The following is a 21,601-nucleotide window of genomic DNA, read 5'->3' on the forward strand; positions in this document are numbered from 1 at the left end:
CAGGCAGTGAATGCCTTTGAATGAGTGACTCCCCTGGGTTTGCTTTTCAGGCTTCCATTAATTGCCCACTTAAGGCCCTCAATGCCTGGGCAGGAAGGCATTCCAAGAGCCTTCCCACCCCTGACTTAATCATGTGGAGGCAGTAAAGCAGCGGGGTACCTACCCTGCATACTACTGCTCCATTAAATGCCTCCAAACTCACTGCCCAGGAGGGCATTAAATTCTGACTATGCTGTAGGATTTTCAACTGCAGATCTCCCATTTCTTCACAGATAAAAAGACAGTTTACGCAGGAAAATCTAATGGAAATCTTGTGCACTACCTTACCTCTTGAATCAAAACCAACTGCCACTTTGGGCAGCTGCTGAGGGTGCACCACTAATAAATCATCATTTGGCATCAAAATGAAAAATCCTCAGCACTAATATCCATTTTGGAGAATAAATTGTTTTTCAATCATGAGATTAGATAAAAGTCACTTTGAATTTCTTGATAAATTGCTGCTGTACTGTTAAATTTGAGAATCAATTAGACAAAAACTTCAAATCAACAAAACCATTTAGTTGACATTTATCCATCAATCTTTTAGATATATAATTCTATAGAATTTACAGAAACTAGCCTGGGCTGGGATTTATGCTCCACATGAGTCTCCTACCATTCCATCTCCTATAATGCATTAGTTTTCTTACCCAAGCCTTGTTTATATTAATGAACTGAACTTAGTGCTTGTGTCAGTACAATACCCACAGTTTCACTTTCGAGATCAGCTTTTTTCAAACAGAACAGTACATGATGGGCCCAATTACATACTGTTGCAAGGTCAGGTCCTTAGCAATAACGCCCCCTTTCATCTGGAAATGAGCACTGCAGATCAGAAATGTGTCTGGTACCATTCTGACTCATTACATTTTTACTAGAAGAAATTAGTTGTCATTTTACTCTTGGATTTGAAACCACTATAAGAATTCCGAAACAAAACTTGTGTTTACCGGGTTAATGGGTTTCTGAGTAGTACAGGAATTGGTTTTCATTTGACATATGAGTCCTCTTGTCAGTAGACCTTCACTAACAGTTGTGATTGCCTGTCCTAATTTTTTTTCCCCCCTTCCTCATGTTTTCAGAAAGAAAATCAGATTAATGAAGTGATCTTGATTTAGGATTAGTTTTATGGGAGCATAATTTTTCAGTGTGTGGTTTATGGTTTAATAGTAGCCAACAGTATGGACTATGTTTTTTTTATTGCAAACAGTATCACCAACTTGTTTGGTTTAACCAGTACACTAAAAGTTCCTGAAAGTGAGAAACTTAACCATATGCATTATGAAACAAACGTTCGGCTAACAAATTCTTATTTCTTTTAGCGACAGGCTTGCCTACACTTCCTGCTCCAGTAGAAACAAGTGAGAAAATAATGGAGCCAACAGAGTTAAAGGATGATGATGACTCAACGGTATGATCTCCCTCCTATAAATGATCGCTTGCCATGTTTGGAAACTAATTAGATGTGACCATAATAATGACATAGGACATGGTTCTGTCACCTCTGGAATGTGGAGGAAGAGATGGAAAGTCTCTAACAGAAAAAGGCCCAGTTAACTCCATTTCAATTTGGTTCCTCTTGGACACGACCTTGCTGCTGATTTTATTCTAATCAATACATTTTGTGTTACTAATGCAAGAAGAAAACACTTGATACTATCAAATACACTTCTGTAGTGATGTTGTAGTACAATTGGATGAAATGTTGCAGCTCTACATTGCATTTGTTTAGTGCAGGTATGCCAAGTGCCTTATAAACCTTGCATCATTTAGCTATTTGATTTGCTGCTCTTTCCCAGCCATAGCAGCTGTAGCATTAATGAGAGACCTGCTGTCAGACATTTTTACACATCCATGTACAGCTCTGGAAATGCCTAATCTGCAGCCAGCAGCCACATAGGACATTGTCAACAAGATCACCCTACTCAAATTTGAATTGCCCATCAAGGAAAGAAATCGTACACTTGGTCACTGCTTGGAACTGAAAGATTAGTGAAAAGTTTTAGTTGAAGGCTTTATTTCACGGATTCACTTTTTTTTTGGTCCCATTGTAGGTATTGAAAGCCAAAACCAAGTCTAAGAAGAAAAAGAAAAAGTCTAAAAGTAAAAAGGTAAGTTGTGTTATCAATTAACAGAATTAAAAAAGTGTCTTCTGAGGTAAAAATCACATGGCAGGTCAGCATGCACGTTGTTTAAATGATTGTTGATGGAGGGAGCTTCGTGTTTGTATTTGCTTCTTGTAATCCTAGCCACAATTAATTATGTATAGAAACATGTTACTTCAATATGTTACTTCTGATGACCAATCAAAAAAACTATTCCCTGCTCCTTTTTATGGTTATGATTCACATTAATTTTTCTTAATTGCACAAACATGCTTTGCAAACACATTGTAATAACAGAAGAAGTTCTTGACTCTTTTAGTAGTGAAGTTTCTAGCTAGCGGATAGTGGCATAACCTTGCTGCAGAGTGAAAAACACTGCCTCTGCTGTGTACCTGTTGCAGACTTTGTGCAGAGAGGTCACCTACTCCTCTGTGAGGATTCAGTAACACACTCTGGCAAATGCACCAAGATGTTTCAAAGAGTGCTTTCAGACACATTTCAGTAGAGAGAGGGTTCCATAAAATTTAATTGACCTGCAATCAGGGTACCTGGCCATTATATAACTTCGCTGTAGGGCCCGCCTTGCTGTTTCACACTTCCTTTTTCAGGAGTGTACAATATTGGCATCGTCAGTTTCTGCATGGTCCAAATGTGGGATCCTAGTGTCACATCAGCCGGTTGGACTGTGAGATGTCAGGATAATGTTATTTCAACATGTTTGAGTGCATGCAAGGTTCATAGCTGCATGTGCCCATGTCAATGGAGAATGCCACATGGTGCAGGCGGCGGCCTGTGATGCAACCTGTCTCTGTGGAAGCCAAGTAACCCTGCGTAGCTTCAGTAGGAGCAGTGTAATGTAAATCAACTATGTGCTCCGAGTGTCTCCGTGGAATAAACTAAATTGGCAATGTACTTTGTGATCAAAAGCATTAAGCAATTGGAAATAGATAAATCAGTAATAGACAGAATACAAGGACTATGTTTAAAGCAATTCCAGGGAGCTGATAATAATTGAATGATAACCCACGACACTGGCGGTAAATTGCAAAGCCAAGAGCTCTGTAATAATACAGGTAAACACATCATCACTTAAATCCAGTGTTTAGTCTCCTCTAATCCGTTTATTAATACCCAGATACAAAGAAGCACATGGGTACATTGTATTCCACCTGCATCAACACTGCATTTCATTAACGATGTGAAGTCATTATTTCAATGGAAAGGAAGGCAAAGTTTGCCGGCCCTCTCTGTGTGGATGAAATTTTCTGAAACAAAGTCCTTTCCTTCCAGGGTCAAATAAATGAAGAGGATCAAAATACAGCTCATGATGCAGCATCAGACAAACGGTAAGGTCCCTTTTTAATGGACTGAACCTCTTTATATGGGCACTTAATTGGCAACATAATTCATTTTCCATTTCCTCCCTTCATGTATATACTCATTTATACACATTTAGATTTAATTCACTTATATTTTTAGCCAGATTTCGACACGATTCCTTCACTTGGCATATCCTGTTTATATCCATGTTGCTGTTGAGGTAATATTTACGGATACATCACAAGGGACTTGAATATAAATAATGATTTGAATCTTGTACCATTGAGCTCAAATTGAAATATTATGCAAAAGTTTGGGACTCCTTGGCATATAGATTTTTCTTTTAATTTACTCATGGATTGTGAGCATTGTTGATGAGGCCAGCATTGATTGCCCATCCCAAATTGTCCTTGAGACTGTGTTCTTTTTGGGCACTCGCCCATTCAGGATACCTGGCCTTGAATATTATGGTCCAAGGAACTGCAGACATTATGCCTCTGACCTCCTGATGCAGGAGAAAGTAAAAAATGTTGAGTGATGGAAGCAGTTAAATGATGGCCTCTGAGAAGGATCAGAGGATCAGAAGTATCAGCTGGCAGTGAGCTACAGGATTGGGACCTGGGGATTAGAGTTTGGGAGGCTGAAGGTGACAATCTCAGGGCCTCCCAGCTCTATGTTCATAGGAAAGTAACTTTGTATTTTATTTGTGGGCATTCTGCATGGTTGGTTGCCACAGGGCAAACCAATCTTGGAACTAGGACCTCGAGTAGGTTTTAGGCCCCTAATTTGTATTTGCAAAGGACCTTACTCCTGCTTCAGATGTGGATAAAGGATGCCTCTTATTTGCCCTTGTCAATATCGCCTGCCTGAGTACACTTCCAGTTAGAAATGTGTGTGCGTGTTGCTTTCTCACCAGTTTGAAGACACAGACCAGACCCTGAAAAATAGGCCAAGCCAATTTTGTCGTCCCTATTTTCAAAAGGATGTTTATTATTGAAGAGAGTTCAAAGCAGCTATGAACTTATTTGAATGATTCCAGCATTTTGATTATTTTGTTAACAACAGGTTTGAGAATACTAAGGGCATGAAACTCCTAGTTCTTACATTACTGCATGACTTTACCTTGGAACTACTACTATGCTTTGAGGCAGAACTCAAACATCCAAGAGCTGAGATTCAATCCATTTTTGAGTTTTAGCCTCTTCCTTGAGGCGGTGGTAACTTACAACATTGAAGGTTGGGATTAGGCTTACATGCTATACAAAGCGTGTGTGGGTTCCACTTCACAGTATTCAAACGTAACTTTATCCCTGACAGATCAAATTGGAAGCTCATTACCAAAGGAACAAAACCGACCTTTGAAATAAGACAAACCATCCTCTTCTCTCCCATGGAGCAGCAAGGTGCCACTCTGAAATCACAGCAGGACTTGTAGGCTAGGTGCCCCAGTAACTCTGCTACTGGCATGGACTTCTGTTCCAATATATAAACTACCCTGCCTCCTGGATTTGGGACATGTGCATTGCAGGGAGAGAATAGCAGGCTAAAGTTCAGCCTTACCACATTCCTGGTGACACAGAACTATTGGAATTTCCATGCTAATATAATCTAAGAAGTATATGGTCAGTTGGGTAGACATTTTGAAGTTTTGTTTGATCTGCCAATGGACGAGCCTTAAATGGATTGGGTAGTGTTCATTTAGGATAGGTTATACCTGGAAAGAAAGGGCCTAATGGGCCATTTCCCATTCCGAGGATCAGTACTCTTGGTATGAGTGCATATTGTCTCTGAAAAGAATGCAGATAAGATGTGGGAAGTGGTGGGAGATAAAGAGAACCCCTGTGAATAAAAGTGAGTATTTGACTGTGCCTTTCACGCTTGCAAAATAGTACCAAACTTTAGCTGTAGTTTGTCCTTATTTTTAATTAACAGTAAACTTGTTAGGTAAACTCGCTGAGTTTTATTTATAACAGTGAGACCCTATCAATTCCTGTGCAAGAGAACCAGCTGAATGAGAATGGAAGCAACAAGCAAGTGGCAGATTGTAGCTGTGATGTTTCTGCATTTAGTGCCAGTGCATCAGCCTCATCACTACTGGTATTGAGTACTGTGACTGACAACTGTAATACTGATCCCTCTTTAACAAGTCATGAAGTCAACACACTTGAAGATTTGCCTGATCAAACTTACCAAAGCGATGGAGAGCTGGACAACCTTGATAATACCCTCATTGATGAGGAGTCCACTGGTTCCTCAGTTCCCTCGTCGATAAGTGTGAGTTTGTGATCTTTTTATAAATATATTTTTTTAAGCTTACTCCACAGGGCTTGATACTTATCAGGGGTCAATTCAAATATGGATAAGTCAATCATTGAATCAAACCAAAATTTGCTGTGGTTCAGGGTGAATATTTTCTGGAGTAGAAAAATTGGATGTTGAGTTTGCCATTAGGCCGGAGGTGTTAGTGACAATTGTCATTTGGTTTCGCCTTGATTCATTCACCTCCCAATCTTTGCACATATCACTAATACAAGAACATAAGAAATAGGAGCAGGAGTAAACCACATGACCCGTCGATCCTGCGCTTCCATTCAATACGGTCATGGCTAATCCCACTTCCCATATTCCGTGATTCCGAGAGACCAAAAATCTCTTTCGTAGCCTTAAATATATTCAGAAATGGAGCATCCACACCCTCTGGGGTAGAAAATCCAAGGACTCACAAGCCTTTCAGTGAAGACATTTCCCCTCATCCCAGTCCTAAATGATTGTCCCCTCATCCTGAGTATAAAATGTTGAGGGACTCGCAGTAGATTTTTGCCAGTGATAAAAGCATAGAAATGGTGAAAGGGTGAATTGTTCCAGTGCAGAAGCTACCCTTGAGGGAGATTAAGCTATTTGATTTTCTCTTACAGGATTTGTATTCATCCCCATCGATAGGTGATGGAGCCATCAAAATACAGAAGCACATATGGCAAAATGTGAAAGAGGAATCTGAAATCAGGCAAAAGTTGATTGTTTTACAAAATGAAAACCAAGTAAGTTTTTCCAAAAATTATTTAATTGGCAGTGCATTCAATCCTGTTGATATGCGATCACAGACCACAAGCACCTCTGTTGGAAAATTATACTGGATTGGTAATTTCGCAACTATTTTACTGGTTGCTGTTGATGGAGGGGATTTTCTGGCTTTACAAACAAAACATTTTATTTCAGCATCTGTTTTAATTGTTTGAAATTTTTACAGGCTCTTGCAAGAAATTTAGAACAATTGATAATTAAACTGAAGGAAGAGCAACAACAAAGAACCCGCACAGAAAACCGGTATTTAAGATTCCAAGAGCATTATCAGCTAGAAATATCTAGGTATGTCTCAATATAGAATATGCCCAGTGTACATCTCATAGTCAAGATACAAAATACATTGGCCTGGGTTTTGTGGCCAGCGATGAAATTATGACACTTATGCCACTGACTTCAAAGAAAGCTGCCCACAAAGATCTAGTGAGCTGTGTGGCGTGGATTTCCTCTTTCTCAACATAAATTTCATTCTGGTGCCACCTAAAGGGGATATCTAGAGTCCAGTACCTGTGATGTTGCCAAGCAGCCAATCACATTGAAGAATTCTCACAGGCAGCAAACCAGGAAGTAAAGAGCAGATTTTATCATTCACTGCCTATAATTTTTCAGAAAGTGAAAATGAAGATTGGGGCATGTGAATAGGATTAAAAGCTGAACTATCATAACTTTAAAAAAAAAACAGCTTCATTAATTTAATCGACAGAATTTTTATGGAAGGGAGAAAAATGACATTTGACAAATATAAAATTAGTTTTCCAGGACCAGAAAGGTTATTTAGTAACTTCGACTTAGCATGCCATTTAAAAAAACTAATTTACACCTCCTTCAATGAGGCTTAACCTTTTCAAGAGATTTTACAGTGATAATAATCAAGTAAAAAGTGGAAGTTCATGCCAATACTTTTAGTTGATTTGTAGCCACATGGACTTCAACAGCACACCCTGTGGAGGAGTGGGGAACCACAGGCAATAACTTCTGAAGTTCTTCATTTAACTGCCCACTTGTGGACACGAGAGGTTACTGTCAGTTTTCCAGAGTAATGACAGCACATGCTAACAGATCTGGTTCCATTACAACTGCAATATCTGGACTAATATATGTTACGGTATCCAATTCTTGTTCTTTGCACAGAAACTGCAAGCCACAAAATATCCCTTTTGAGATATGTAATGAAGCCAAAATGCCTGCTTTCAAAGGAAATTTTGGTATTCAGAGAGAATGGGGGGGGGGGGGAGTCCTTGTACACAAATCACAGGAAGTTAACATGCAGTTACAACAGACAAATGGTATGTTAATATTTATTTCAAGCGTGATGTAGTTTAAGAGAAATAAAGTCATGCTCCAATTATATAATGCTTTGGGGAAAGACCAAAACTGTACACGTTTCTCTAAGATTTGTTCCCTTTCAAAAGGAAGGATATAGTTGTCATAGAGGGGCTGCAACAAAAGTTCACTAGATTGATTCTTGGGATGAAAGGTCTGTCCTATGAGGAGAGGATAAATAGAATTCTATGGAGTTTACAAGAATGAGACATGATCTCATTGACATGTATCACAGGTTAGATGTTGAAAGGCTGCTTCTCCTGTTTGGAGACTCTAGAACTAAGGATCATGCACTAAAGATAAGAGACCAACCTTTTAGGACTAGGCTAAGAGGAAATTTCTTGACTCAGCAGGTTATGAATCTTTTGAATTTTCTACCCCAGAGGGCTGTGAATGCTCAGTAAATGAGTATATTCACGAATGAGATTGATGGATTTTTGGGCACTAAGGAAATTGGTAAATATAGAGATAGTGGAGTTGGGGCAGAAGTTCTCTCTTATGTTGCTATGACATTTTTACTTGTGCCCTTCAGATTGAACCAGCAAATTCAAAGCAAAGACGAAGAAATAAAGAAAATTACAGCACAGTTCGTAAGCGAACGGTAAGGTCTCTGCCAAAGCCACAAACATCAATTAGTGCTTTAATAAGTTATTACTCTGATTTGATAAGCTGTGAAAATGAAGGATAAGCCTGAAAGTAATCCAGCAGTCTCAGCTGTTTTGTCAGACAAGATGGAGATGGTGGTGTAGTGGTAATATCACTGGCCTAGTAATCCAGAGGCCCAGGCTAATGTTCTGGGACATGGCAGCTAGTGGAATTTAAATTCTATTAATAAATCTGGAATATAAAGCTAGACTCAGTAGTGGTGACTGTGAAATTTTCATTGATTGTCATAAGAACCCATCTGGTTCCTGATGTCCTTTAGGGAAGGAAATCTGCCATCCTTACCTGGTCTGGCCTACATGTGACTCCAGACCCACAGCAATGTGGTTGACTCTTAGCTGCCCTTTGAAATAGTCCATCAAGCCACTCCGTTCAAGGGCAACTAGGGATGTACAACAAATGCTGGTCTTGTCAGTGACACCCATATTCCATGAAAGGATAAAGAAAAAACATAATGCGATGTAGTCAATTATTTCAACCAGACTGATTTCACTTTCTTTTTGAGTTTAGGATTAATGTTCCAATGCACATTTGGAAAAACAACCTAAGGAATTTGTGTTCATTCTGTTTCTCCACCATCCACTCCTGCTCCCCTCCCCCCTACCCCCGCCATGAAAAAATGTCTCCTGCTCTCATAGCGGGAGTAGGTAATTCTTTAGAGGAAATGTGACTTACCTTGTGATGTGAACAGAATCTATTCCCTAACTGATAGATGAGGCAGTGTGAACAAGAAAGGAAAATTGAGAGGCAACGTACAGAGGCATGAACAATTTTGGCACTAACCATATAGTGTAAAGGGATTCAAGTAAATAATAAAAGAAATGGTGAAAAAGCAAGTAAATTCAAAACAGCAGTTTCAAAATAGGTGATACCCAAATAAATTACCAAAGAGGAAAAAAGGAAAGAATTGAGTTGGAAATGAGAGTAGGTTGGAATAAGAGAAACAGCAAGAAGAAACAAAAACAAAGGACAGCAACACAACATTAAACAAGCAGGCAAAAAGGCCAAGTGGCGGCCTTTGCACTTTTTAGGGAACCTCATCCACGGGCAGGATGAGGTATCCTAAAGCAAGTAAAAATAAAATAAAAATTCGAATATTTAATTAATAACATGACAGAGTCACATGAGGGGACATGTTTCATTACATTTTTATTTTCTTTACTTTTTTTATAACTCCTCATCTCCCTGAGGCAGCTCTGTGAAGTTCACGCTCGTCCTCCTCCCCCCCACCTGCACAGGGAGCGCTGCCGCTCACATTTCATGCTAGGCGGGCCTTAATTGGCATGCCAGCATTAAATCACCTTCCGGCCCCGATTGTGGGCGGCGGTTGGCTTCCTGACCACCCCCGCTGAGTCCGCCCCACACGCATGAAATTCTGTCCCTGATGTAAGATAAGGACAATAAATAAAACATTTGATAGCAATCACGGTCCACATTAGTACCAAAGACAGGTAGAAAGAGGGATGCAGTCCTGCAGTCAGAGTTTAGGGAGCTAAGAGGGAAATTAGCAAGCAGGACCTCAAAATTAATAATGGATTGTTCCCAATACCAAGCGCAAATGACTATAGAAATAGGAGAATAAAGCAGATAAATATGTGACTGGAAAGATGGCGTAGAGGGAGGGCTTTAGATTCCTGGGACATTGGGACTAGCTCTGGGGGAGATGGGACCTATACAAACTGTATGGGTTGCACCTCAACAGAGCCGTCCTTGCAACGGCCTTGCAGTGCGATTTGCTAGTGCTACTGGGGAGGATTTAAACCAATGTGGCAGGTGTGTGGGAACCAGGATTGTGTGGAGGGGGGGGGGTTGTAATAATAAAGAGGAATGCCAAGGTACACAAACTACTGGGAGAGACGCAGAGCACTGGAGGAGGAAATACTAGGTTATTGGATAGGTTCAGAGTAAGAGGGGAAGTAATAAAGTCTAAGTAAGGATTACTGTGCACGTATGTGAATTCTTGGAGCATGGTAACTAAGATTGGTGAGTTGCAGATGCAGATAGCTGTGTGGAAATATGATGTTGTGGCTATAACAGAGACCTGGCTCAAAAAAGGACAGGACTGGGTATGAAATATTCCTGAATATAAGGTGTTCAAGAAGGATAGGAAAGGGGGAGGAGTGGCAGTATTGATTAAGGAGAACATTGCTATGTTGGAAAGGGAGGATGCCCCAGAGAAGTGAAGGACAGAATCTATTTGGCTAGAGCTAAGGAACAAAAAAGATGTAGTTATATTGCTTTAGGCTGCCAGTTAGTGGAAAGGATGTAGAGGAACAAATTTGCAAGTAAATTACAGAGAGGTGCAAGAATTATAGCCCTGAATCTTGCGTTCATTGGGCACGCGCGATTGGCAGACCCAGAAGTGGATGTGAAATGCCCTTCTGCCCACCATCGGCCCCGAATGCAATTTCATGCTGACTGGCCAATTAACAGCCAGCCGGCATGAAACATGTGCTAAGAAAGGCTCAAAAACAACAATTTATACTGTGTGAAGGGAGTGCTGATTGGTTCGCAAGTGGCATTGCCATGGAGAATGCACCACTGATGATGACTGACAGTTAACAGCTAAGCATTGTTCGAAATTTAAACCAGACAGCTTGACCCTGATTGGTCAAGGTATTGCCCTGAGGAATGAACCAGCAAATGGCTGTCACTTACTTTGTTTAGCTGAAACAGGCGCAATGTGTGTACATGTTCTTTCTGTCTGCAAAGAACAGGGCCTTGTGTATTAATATACATAGCTTCCAGTACATAGAAGTGCGCCATATTGCAAGCCCGACTGACAATCTTAAATGGGTTGTCTGTGTAATTCTTAGCATGTTGAGGATTATTTAACAAATATTGTCCAATTGCGGACTTACATCTAATGTTGGACACTGTTTTGAGTTTTGCAGCTGCCATTCGCTAGTTTTGGAAAATTAAAACCAATGCCTCAACTATCTCAGTAGCCACTTCTTTTAAGGACCCAGGCACTTGTCAGCCAGCAGCTCCAACAATTTACTCAGTACCACTTATCTGGTGATTGTAATTTTCCTGAGTTCCTCCCTCCCTTCCATTTCCTGATTTATGGCTGCTTCTGGGATGTTACTTCTAAGCTCTGTAGTGAAGACTGATGCAAAATATCTGTTCAATTCATCTGCCATCTCCTTGTTTTTCATTATCAATTGTCCAGACTCACTTTCTATAATGCTCACTTTGTTAACTTGTTTCTTTTTAAAATATTTATAGAAACTCTATCTATTTTTAATTTTTCTGGCTAGCTTTCTCTTATACTCTAATTTTTCCCTCCTTATTAAGCTTTTAGTCATCCTTTGCTATGCCCTATATTCTGTCCAACCTTGTGACCTTCCACCTGTCTTTGCACAATTATATGCTTTTTCATTAAGTTTGATACTATCTTTAACCTTTCTAGTTAACCACGGATGGTGTGTCCGTCCCTTGGACTTTTTCTTACTCATTGGAATGTATCTATTCTGTGCATCCTGAAATATCCCATTAAGGGTTTGCTACTGCATCTCGATTGACCTATCCCTTAGTCTAATTTGCCAATTAACTTTAGTTAGCTCAGCTTTCATGCCCTCATAATTGTCCTTATTTAAGTTTAAAAACATGGTCTCAGACTCACTCTTCTCTCCCTCAAACTGAATGTAAAATTCAATCGTATTATGGTGGCTGCTACCTAGGGGCACCTTCACTATGAGATCATTAATTAATACCATCTTGTTGCACTCTGTCAGGTCTAATATAGCCTGCCCTCTAGTTGGCACCCTGTGTTTGAATAAAGTTTAAGAAAAAAAATTGTTAGAAGAGTAATGATGATGACAGTATCTCCAAAATAAAACCATTATGCATAGATTATATGAGCATTATAATCTTGCATTTAAGATGAAATTAGATTTGACATAGCATTAAAGAGTAGATCAATTTTAATCCATTATTAAATCTGCTTCAAACATAGTTGTCCTTTCAACAGTACACTTTATAAAATATTTTTTTCTATCATTAATATGTTTGGGTGGGAATTTGCAAATTATGATTTAGTGGTTCAAATTGAGGGAGCATTGAGGTGGGTATTGTAACCTCACTGTATTCACATTATGCCGTTGATCATAATTATTGATGCCAGCCCACTTAGGCCAAGCTTCAATGGTTCTCTCACTCATGTTTGATGTGGACTAAAATATACTACATTTTTATAGGGCTCAAGACAAACAACACATCACGTTGTCAAAAAAAAAGCAATCAGCCAATTTTGGGATCTAGTCATGTATGAACTCACTGGGCAGAGAAACTATTATGACAATCTAGAGCTGTGTAATAAAACACTAGCAATTATTTTCTGGGTTACTTCCAATATTTTTACCTTTCATTGTGGATCTTGTCGTTTTTTGACAACACCGAGCAGCCTGGTAATCCTCATGCCAATTAGAGCTGCAGCTGGGAAAAAAAATGCCAAAAATCATATCAAATCATCTTTATAAAGTTTGCAGTCTGGTCTTAAAAAATAAATAATTTAAAAAGAATACCCTGGAGTAATATTGATGTTGAAATTTCATCTCTGCTTTAGGTGGCTATTATAAACTTGGTGGATTTAACTTGTGTGGTTGTAATGTCAAGTGAACTTTTTGATTGAAATATTGTCTGCTCCCAGGCATCTATTCAATTGGTAATGTTTATAGCTCTGTTGTTCCTTCTATGGCAGGTCACTGTGGAATAAGGATAAAGCTAAACTAGAAGATGTAACTGCAAAAAACATTGCAAAGTTAGTAGAGGCAACAAAGCGAGCAGTAGCTGCTGAGGTAAGCATTATTGTTAATCTTAGAACAAATAGTTCTAATTAGTGGATAAATTTCTGAATTTTGGAGGTGGTTTATCACCATATGAATATATTTTGTTAATTTTGATATCAAGCTATTTGATATTTTCAGCCATTAAAGCTGGCCGTGTTCGAGTCTGGTATTGTGCAGCTAGCTTATAGGCTTGTTTATTTAAAAAAAGTAAAATGTAAGTTTTGCCAAGATTAATTGTTTAAGAGTTTCCAATATAAATACAGTCATCTTTGAGGACTGATAACATTATCGGCATGTTTTAAATTATATCAAATGGGGTCATAGCACAAATTAAGTAGCTGCTCTTTTAATTGAGAAACAATGTGGCCAGCCATGATTAATAAGATAGTTTAGTTTAAGAATCAGAGTTAACGCCAACTAAATGGCTTTCACTAAAAATAACATTAGAGGCAGAATTTTCTGCCTGTTGGGCGAGCCGGTCGGGAGTGGGCGCAGAGCCAATCGCCGCCCGCGATCAGCTGCTCGCCGCCATTTTACGTGAACGGGCCAATTAGGGCCCGCACAGCATGACACACGGCCAATAGCACTCAGCGCTACCTGTGCGGTTAGGGAGAGGAGGGAGAGTCGGAGCCTGTGCTCTTTCGCGCATGTGCCTCAGGGAGATTAAGTCCATGTTGAAAGATTTAAGTAAAGAAAGATTAAAATTTTTTAGACATGTCCGCTCATGTGACATGTTTATGAATTGTGAAAATTTTAAAAATTTATTTAATAAAATCTTCAGGAAACCTCATCCCATCCGTGGATGAGGTTTCCTGAAAAATGCGGCCGCTTGGGCTCTTCGCCTGCCACCAACCTTAAGGTTAGATGGGCAGTGTTGATAATTACTTTAATTGATTTTTTAATGGCCTTAACTGGCCTTTGACAGTTTGGCGGGCGCGCAGCCGACTCTGGTGCGTGCCTGCCGAATGAAAGACCTGAATGACACGCGGTGACATCGGGACGCACGCCCAACGTCACCAGGCATCATTTTATGCTTCGGCGTGCTGGACCCACCCCCACACTCTGACGTGAAAATTCTGGCCTGGGTTTTCTAAGATCCTTCAAAGTAAGGGTAACAGACTTGGAGTGCTTGATTATACACATTCCTTAGTACTAAAGTGAATGCAATGTGTTGTATTCTGGAACATAGTTTATATGGCAAATTTATCACCTAATGCTAATCTACATCCGCTCCACTCCACAGTTATCATAATAGCCTGACAAACTTTCAACCTAAGTTGAGACTTAGTTTTGTGGTTAATCTGTATCATGTTTTCAGACAGAAGAGAAAGTTCGTTTAAACTGCATAATCAAGAACTATACCCCATAAATGTTGCGAATCTCAGCTAGTCCCTGCAGTGGACTTGGTGGAGTTATTTGGAGTTTTTTCAAATGCACTGAGACAAGGGTATTTCAGAATTACAGATTTTGTGTAACTGCATTCACATAGAAAATTATCTTAACCTCATTAGCAGTTTGAATAATATACCTGCACTGCATGCCAACCCGAAGATTCTGGCCAATCAGTAGATATTCAGGATGCAATAGTACATCAAAGCATAACAATCTACTTCAGGAGGTCCATATTCATTCCCAGCAAGGATTGCTGCAACTTGAGTAATGACCTCCACAGCAAGGGGGTGCTGAGGCCAATTCTCCCATCTCTAGTTTTACTCCAGATGAAGTCCACAAAGTGACCATATTATTGTTGCCCTTGTTTTTCTATTGGACAATCTGAGCAGTGCAGGTCAGGGTTCTGTTGGATTTGACGACAGATGCCTAACAATGAGCCTAACCCTTTACGAAAAGATCAATGCCTCTCCCAAGTCTCAAGTCTCACTCCCTTGCCTATACTCATTGCTTTCCTCCCTTAATATGGACCTCCTGAAGTAGATTGTTATGCTTTGATGTACTATTGCATCCTGAATATCTACTGATTGGCCAGAATCTTCGGGTTGGCATGCAGTGGCGGGCCGCGCTCGCAAATGTGTAAAATGACGTGCGTGCATCCCGACATCACCACGCGTCATTCAAATCTTCAGTTCGACGGGCGCGAACTGGAGTTGGCTACGCGCCCACCGAACTGTCAAAGGCCTATTAAGGCCATTTATCTATCAATTAAAATAATTAACAGAGCTGCCCGTCCAACCTTAAGGTTGGCGGGCAGGCGAAGAGCCCAGGCGACCGTCACATTTATCATGAAACCTCATCCATGGGCGGGATGAGGTTTCATGAAGGTTTTTGAACTTTTAATAAAAATTTTTAATAAAATTCATAGACATGTCCCAGCTCATGTGACACTGTCACATGAAGGAACATGTCTTAAAAATATTTTTTTCCCCTTATTTACATTTTAAAAAATCAAACTAACCTCCCTGAGGTAGCTCTGTGCCTCGGAGATTTCTGTGCTTTTGCGTGCATGCGATCAGCTGCGTGCCAGCCCGCTCCTGCCCAGCACCCCCCCCCAACGGGGAGAAAATTCTCCCCAATATGTTATGGAAAAGAAACTGTAAGCTTTATCCTCTAGGTTGTCATATCCACAATAGATTCCGTTTTATGGTGGAAACATGAACTCTCATGTTTGACTTTAACATAATTCATCAGGATTTTGTTATATAATACATGTGCGTGCTTCTTGTATATATTTAAATGTTTGTTGCAGGTTTTGTTTTTGGAGTGCCGTAGGGATCATGGCCTTTTCCAGTTGCAACAGGCTGAGCAAGATTGTTCAGCTCAGCTTAGGACAGCAGAAGATAATTTGACACGGTGAGAGAAATACCTCAATAGTTTTAAAATCAATAAATGTGCAATTTATATGTTGTTCAAGGAAGCGTGTTATTATCATCAATGCCACTGCTATGTTCTGGTGCCCCATTATCTTTCACGATAAATAGCTGAATTCAGTGACCTTAGCAATTGAGAAGGTTACCCTTTCTCAAAATTGGATAGAAATTTGTCAGGCAGGGTCTGCTGAGAATTGCTGTTCTTCCATGCAGCAACCTTATGAAAGATGCAGATTGGCTGACTTTGGCACTAGCTGATCTCCTAGCACATCTCCTTTTCAACTATCACTTCAGCCTTCAAATACTTAGATTAGTTTTTTAAAAAAACAACAAACATTGGACTTTTAGCTTGGAACAGTGAAGGTTTGTATTCTGGGAATCACTGCAGATCATATCTTTAAGGATTCTTCTGTTCTCTGAACTCTTCTTAAATATTTCATTTACAGTTAAGGTTTCAGTGAAACAGTTGTTTTGAAGTTTATCCATTAATATACATCAAAAACCCCTCAACACACAATCTCTGCACCAAAAAAACCCAGAGAAAATACCCGATCTTAATGAGTTACTTCTGCATATAGTTTACCTTTTCTGTCCATTATGAAATGGCGGGACTTTTGCTTGACCATTGGGGAATACTTCTAGGGGAGTGAAGGTCTTCATTTGCAAGCATATACAAGCGACATTTAAAATACCTGCTTTGTAAGGCCCAGTGACTTATCTGCTTTAAATTCTGCTTATTATAAAAAAATATGGTTAATGCTTATCTGTTTCACATCCTCCCTTACTGCCTCTGTTCTTTCATCCACCATCACTTATAAAAACTCATGCAAAATATTTATTTCCTATTGCAGCTTTTACTATCATCCGCTGCAAAATCTTTCTCCTTCATTTCTGAGTGGTCAAACCTTCCTCTTAGCTATTGTTTTGTTATACTTATAGAATTATTATCTTTTATAGTATTCGCCAGTCTTGTTTCATATTTCTTTTTAGCCCTTCTAATTTTCTGCTTCATCTCCTTATCTGTTTAGTATTGCTAGCCTAACTTTATCAGATGCATATTTTAAATTTGTTTTCCCCTTGTTCACCTCACAGTATTTAGTACTACATATGCATTTCATTGTCTCTTTACTTTTATACATCTTGGCCCTATTTATAAAACTTAGGCTCCCATTTGCTTGTTTTATCAACTTTTAAATTTTGTTTTAAATATTTGTGTACTAAAACCCTAAATCTTTCTGTTCCTCTGCTCTTAGTATTTGGTATATTTATCTTATGTTTTTTTTTCTGAAATACATCATCTCTCATTTCTTTCCCATTCAATTTAATCTGACATCTGTCTTGATCTACCAGCCTGTTTATGCACATCTGGATTTGCTGACAGTCCTCTTTACAGTTATTCTCACTAGATACTATAAGAGAGGGAGAGAGCAAACAATGGTTCCATCACTGACCTCTGGGGAATATCACAGATTATATTACTCCAGTCAGGAAAAATATCCATTAATCAGTACTTTCCATTTTCTGTCCTTCAACCAACTTCTATCCATGGATCAACACTTCCTTAAATAACTAGGCCTTATTTTTATCAGCAATTCTCTTACAACCCTCTTATCAAATTCCTTTAAAAAATGTATATATAGGTAATGCCCACCAATTAATGTCATTTTTGTTTCAAATTTACAACTTACCTTTTACAAATGCATACTGGCTTTTTTTTCTAGGTAAGTATTAACTTAATCCCAATTTATGGCCTCTAGAGACTTAGCCAGCACTAATGTTAGGTTGCATGTGTTATAGTTACCTGGTTTAACACTTTCTCCCTTCTTTGAACAGAAGTGTGAAATAAACGGTCCTCCTTACCAATTCCAAATGATGAAAAATGCAAATGCAGACAATTATCTCATCCAAAGAAAAACTATTTTGACATCACAAAAGCATTTCAAGATGTAATGTATGTTGAAATCTAATGAAAACCATTGTATCTCTTGGCTAACAGGAATTCTGAATCTGCTCATGTACGTGCAACAGTCGATGGTTGGCAAGCAATTGTAGCTGATATAAGAAACAAAATTGATTTTACAAAGGTGAGCGATTTTTTTCCATGCTAAATTGTTATAAAGTACTAACTTTGGCTTAGTGTCAATTTTTGCCTGATTACTCTTCTGTGAAGTCCCTTGGGAATTATCTACATTGAAAGTGCTATACAAAGGCAAGTTGATGTTAACTTGGATCAATTCAACCCCCAAGACCCACAAATTAAAAACAACTGCAAATGCTGAAAATCTGAAGTGAATGCAATCTATGCTAAAAGTTCTAAGCAATACTGGCAGCATCTATAAATGGAAATGATAGGTTAACATTTTAAGTGAAATCATAAAGTTGTACTGAAATCAGGAAGTTGTTTTAAGCTCTTTTGTGGGTTCTTCACAGAGTCACAGAATTGTTACAATGCGGAAGGAGACCACTCAGCCAGTCATGTATGCACCAGCTTTCCAAATGAGCAATTCACCTAGTGCCATTCCCCCGCCTTCTCCTGTAACCCTGCACATTCTTAATTTTCAGATAACAGTCTAATTCCCTTTTGTACCTACCTCCACCACACTCTCAGGCAGAGCATTCCAGACCACACCCATTTGCTGTGTGGAAAAGTTTTCCTCATGCCACTTTTGCACCTTTTGGCAAATACTTTAAATCTGTGCCCTCTCGTTCTCAATCTTTCCATAATTGGGAACCTTCTCCCTATCCTGTCCAGATGCCTCATGATTTTGAACACCATTTATCAACCTCCTCACAGATTTATCTTCTCCAAGTAATATGTTGCCAGCCTCTTTGATCTATCTATGCAACTGAAGTTCCTTATCCTGAAACCACTCTCATGAATCTTTTCTGCACTCTCTCCTTCACCTCTTCACATCTTTCCTAAAGATGCCTTCATGTCTTTCCTAAAGTGTGGTGCCCAGAACTGGACGCAGTACTCCAAGTGAGACCAAACTAGTGTCTTACATAAGTTCAACACAACCTCCATGCCCTTGTACACTATGCCCCTATTAAAAAAGCTTAGGATACTGTATGCTTTATTAACCACTCTCTCAACCTGTCCTGCCACCTTCAATGACTTAGGTATATATACACCCAGATCCCTCTGCTCCCACACCTTTTTCAGAGCTGTATCTTTTATATTGTCTCTCTGAACTCTTCTGACAAAAATGAATTACTTCACATTTGTCTGACTTCATCAGCCATTTGTCCATGCATTCTACCAACCTGTCTGTCCTTTTGAAATTTTACACTGTCTTCCTCAGTATTCACAATGCTTCCAAGTTTCAGATCTTCTACGTATTTTGAAATTATGATCTGAATGCCAAGGTCTAGGTCATTATTATACATCAGGATGAGCAAGGATCCCAACACTGACCCCTGGGGAACTCCTCCACAAACTTCCTTCCAGCCCGAAAAACATCTATTAACGACTACTCCCTGTTTCCTGCCGCTCAGCTAATTTCGTACCCGTATTGCTACTTTCCCTTTTAATCCATGAACTATAACTTTGTTCACAAGTCTGTGTGTAGTAGTGTATCAGATGCCTTTTGGAAGTCCATGTACACACATTAACAGCATTGCCCTCATCAACCTTCTCTGATAAATCTTCAAAAAAACTCCATCAAGTTAGCTAAACATGATTTTCCCTTAACAAATTTGCTCTGGTTTTCCTTAATTATCCTGCATTTGTCCAAGGGACTCAAATTATTGTTTCTAGAAGTTTCCCCACCACCAAAGTTAAACTAACTGGTGACTGATCTGCAGTTGCTGGGCTTGTCTTTACACTCTTTTTGAAGAAGGGTGTAACATTTACAATTCTTCAGTCTTCTCGGGCCACCCCTTAGTCTAAGGAAGATTGGAAAATTATGGCCAGTGCCTCCACAATTTCACCTCTCACTTCCCTCAGTATCCTTGGATGCATCTCTTCCGGTCATAGTGTCTTATCAACTTTAAAGACAGACAGCCTATCTAGTGTATTAATTACCTCTTCTTTCACCATGGCCTGGGTAGCATCTTCTTCCTTGGTAAAGACAGATGCAAACTATTCATTTAACACATCAACTGTGCCACCGACTCCATGCGTAAACCCCCTTTTTGTTCTTGATCAGCCCTACTCCTCCTTTTACCACCCTTTTACTATTTATATGCCTATAGAAGATTTTGGGATTTCTTTTTATGTTAGTTTACAGTCTCTTTTCATACTCCCTTTTTGCCTCTCTTATTTGTGTTTCACTTCCTCTCTGAACCTTCTATATTATCCTGGTTCTCCATTGTATCATCCACTTGGCATTTGTCATAAGTATACTTTTTCTTCTTTTTAATTTCTACCTCTTTTGTCATCTGGATTTGTTTACTCTACCTTTCCCCTTTTGAGGCAATACACCGCAACTGAGCCTGAACTATCTCTTCTTTGATGGTGGCCCATTGTTCAGGTATCTTTTTTCCTGCCAGTTCTTACCCCATCGAAGTTGGCTTTTCTCCAGTTCAGTATTCCTACTGTAGGTTATTCTTTGTCCTTTTCCATAGCCAACCTAAACCTTAAAGTGATCACTTTCCTCTAAATTTTCTCCTACTGATATTTGATCAACATCGCCTACCTCATTCCCAAGAAACAGGTCCAGCAGTGCCCCCTCTCTCATTGAACTGGAAAAATGCTGCTGTAGAAAATTTTCATGACCACACTTTAGGAACTTTTGTCCCCCTCTGTCCTTTACACTACTTTTAGCCCACTCTGTATTTGGATAATTAAGTTACCCTATTATACATACTCTATGGCCTGAATCTTCAGCTTGGCGAGCGGGGGGTGGGAATGTAAAATGATGCGGGGTGACGTCGGTCGGGCATCCCAATGTCACCGCGTGTCATTTAGATTTTCAGTTCGGCGGGTACGCAGCCGACTCGCCTGCCGAACTGTCAAAGATCTATTGAGGCCACTTAAATATCAATTGAACTAATAAACTGAGCTGCCCGTCCAACCTTAAGCCTAGGCAGCCTTCACATTTTTCATGGAGCCTCATCCACGGGCGGGATGAGGTTTCATGAAGAGTTTATAAATTAAAAAAACTTTTTCATTAATGTTCATTGACATTTCCCAGCTCATGTGACACTGTCACATGAGGGCACGAGTCTTTAAATTTTTTATTTTCTTTATTAAAATTTTGAGAACGTAAGCATCAGGGAGATTTCTGCACTCTTTCGTGCACAGGCCCCAACTCGGGGAACCCTCCCCGCCTGCACAGGGAGCGCTCAGCGCTTCCGGGTGCAGGTCATGCTGGGCGGACCTTAACTGCCAGCGCAGACCCGATCGGAGGCGCCAATCGGGTCCGCACCCGCCTCTGCATAACCCCCCCAATGGGGGAAAGTTCTCCCCTATAATTCTTGCAGTTCTCTATAATTTCCTTGCAAATTTGTTCCT

At 39.7% G+C, this 21,601-nt stretch overlaps 1 protein-coding gene across 10 annotated transcripts in view; it reads left to right on the forward strand.

Annotated features, from left to right (window-relative positions):
* LOC121290548 (E3 ubiquitin-protein ligase DZIP3-like) overlaps positions 1–21,601 on the forward strand; it is a 107,354-nt gene that overhangs the window by 69,819 nt on the left and 15,934 nt on the right. For all 10 annotated transcript variants that reach the window (XM_041211055.1, XM_041211056.1, XM_041211059.1 and 7 more), the window contains 10 exons: positions 1,365–1,453; positions 2,097–2,153; positions 3,438–3,493; positions 5,441–5,741; positions 6,383–6,505; positions 6,715–6,833; positions 8,404–8,472; positions 13,237–13,333; positions 16,026–16,129; positions 18,143–18,230. In XM_041211055.1, coding sequence (XP_041066989.1) covers positions 1,365–1,453; positions 2,097–2,153; positions 3,438–3,493; positions 5,441–5,741; positions 6,383–6,505; positions 6,715–6,833; positions 8,404–8,472; positions 13,237–13,333; positions 16,026–16,129; positions 18,143–18,230 — 1,103 coding nt within the window. The remainder of the gene's footprint in view (positions 1–1,364; positions 1,454–2,096; positions 2,154–3,437; positions 3,494–5,440; positions 5,742–6,382; positions 6,506–6,714; positions 6,834–8,403; positions 8,473–13,236; positions 13,334–16,025; positions 16,130–18,142; positions 18,231–21,601) is intronic.

This window comes from Carcharodon carcharias, chromosome 18 (genome assembly GCF_017639515.1).
Source record: "Carcharodon carcharias isolate sCarCar2 chromosome 18, sCarCar2.pri, whole genome shotgun sequence".
Taxonomy (NCBI): Eukaryota; Metazoa; Chordata; class Chondrichthyes; order Lamniformes; family Lamnidae; genus Carcharodon; species Carcharodon carcharias.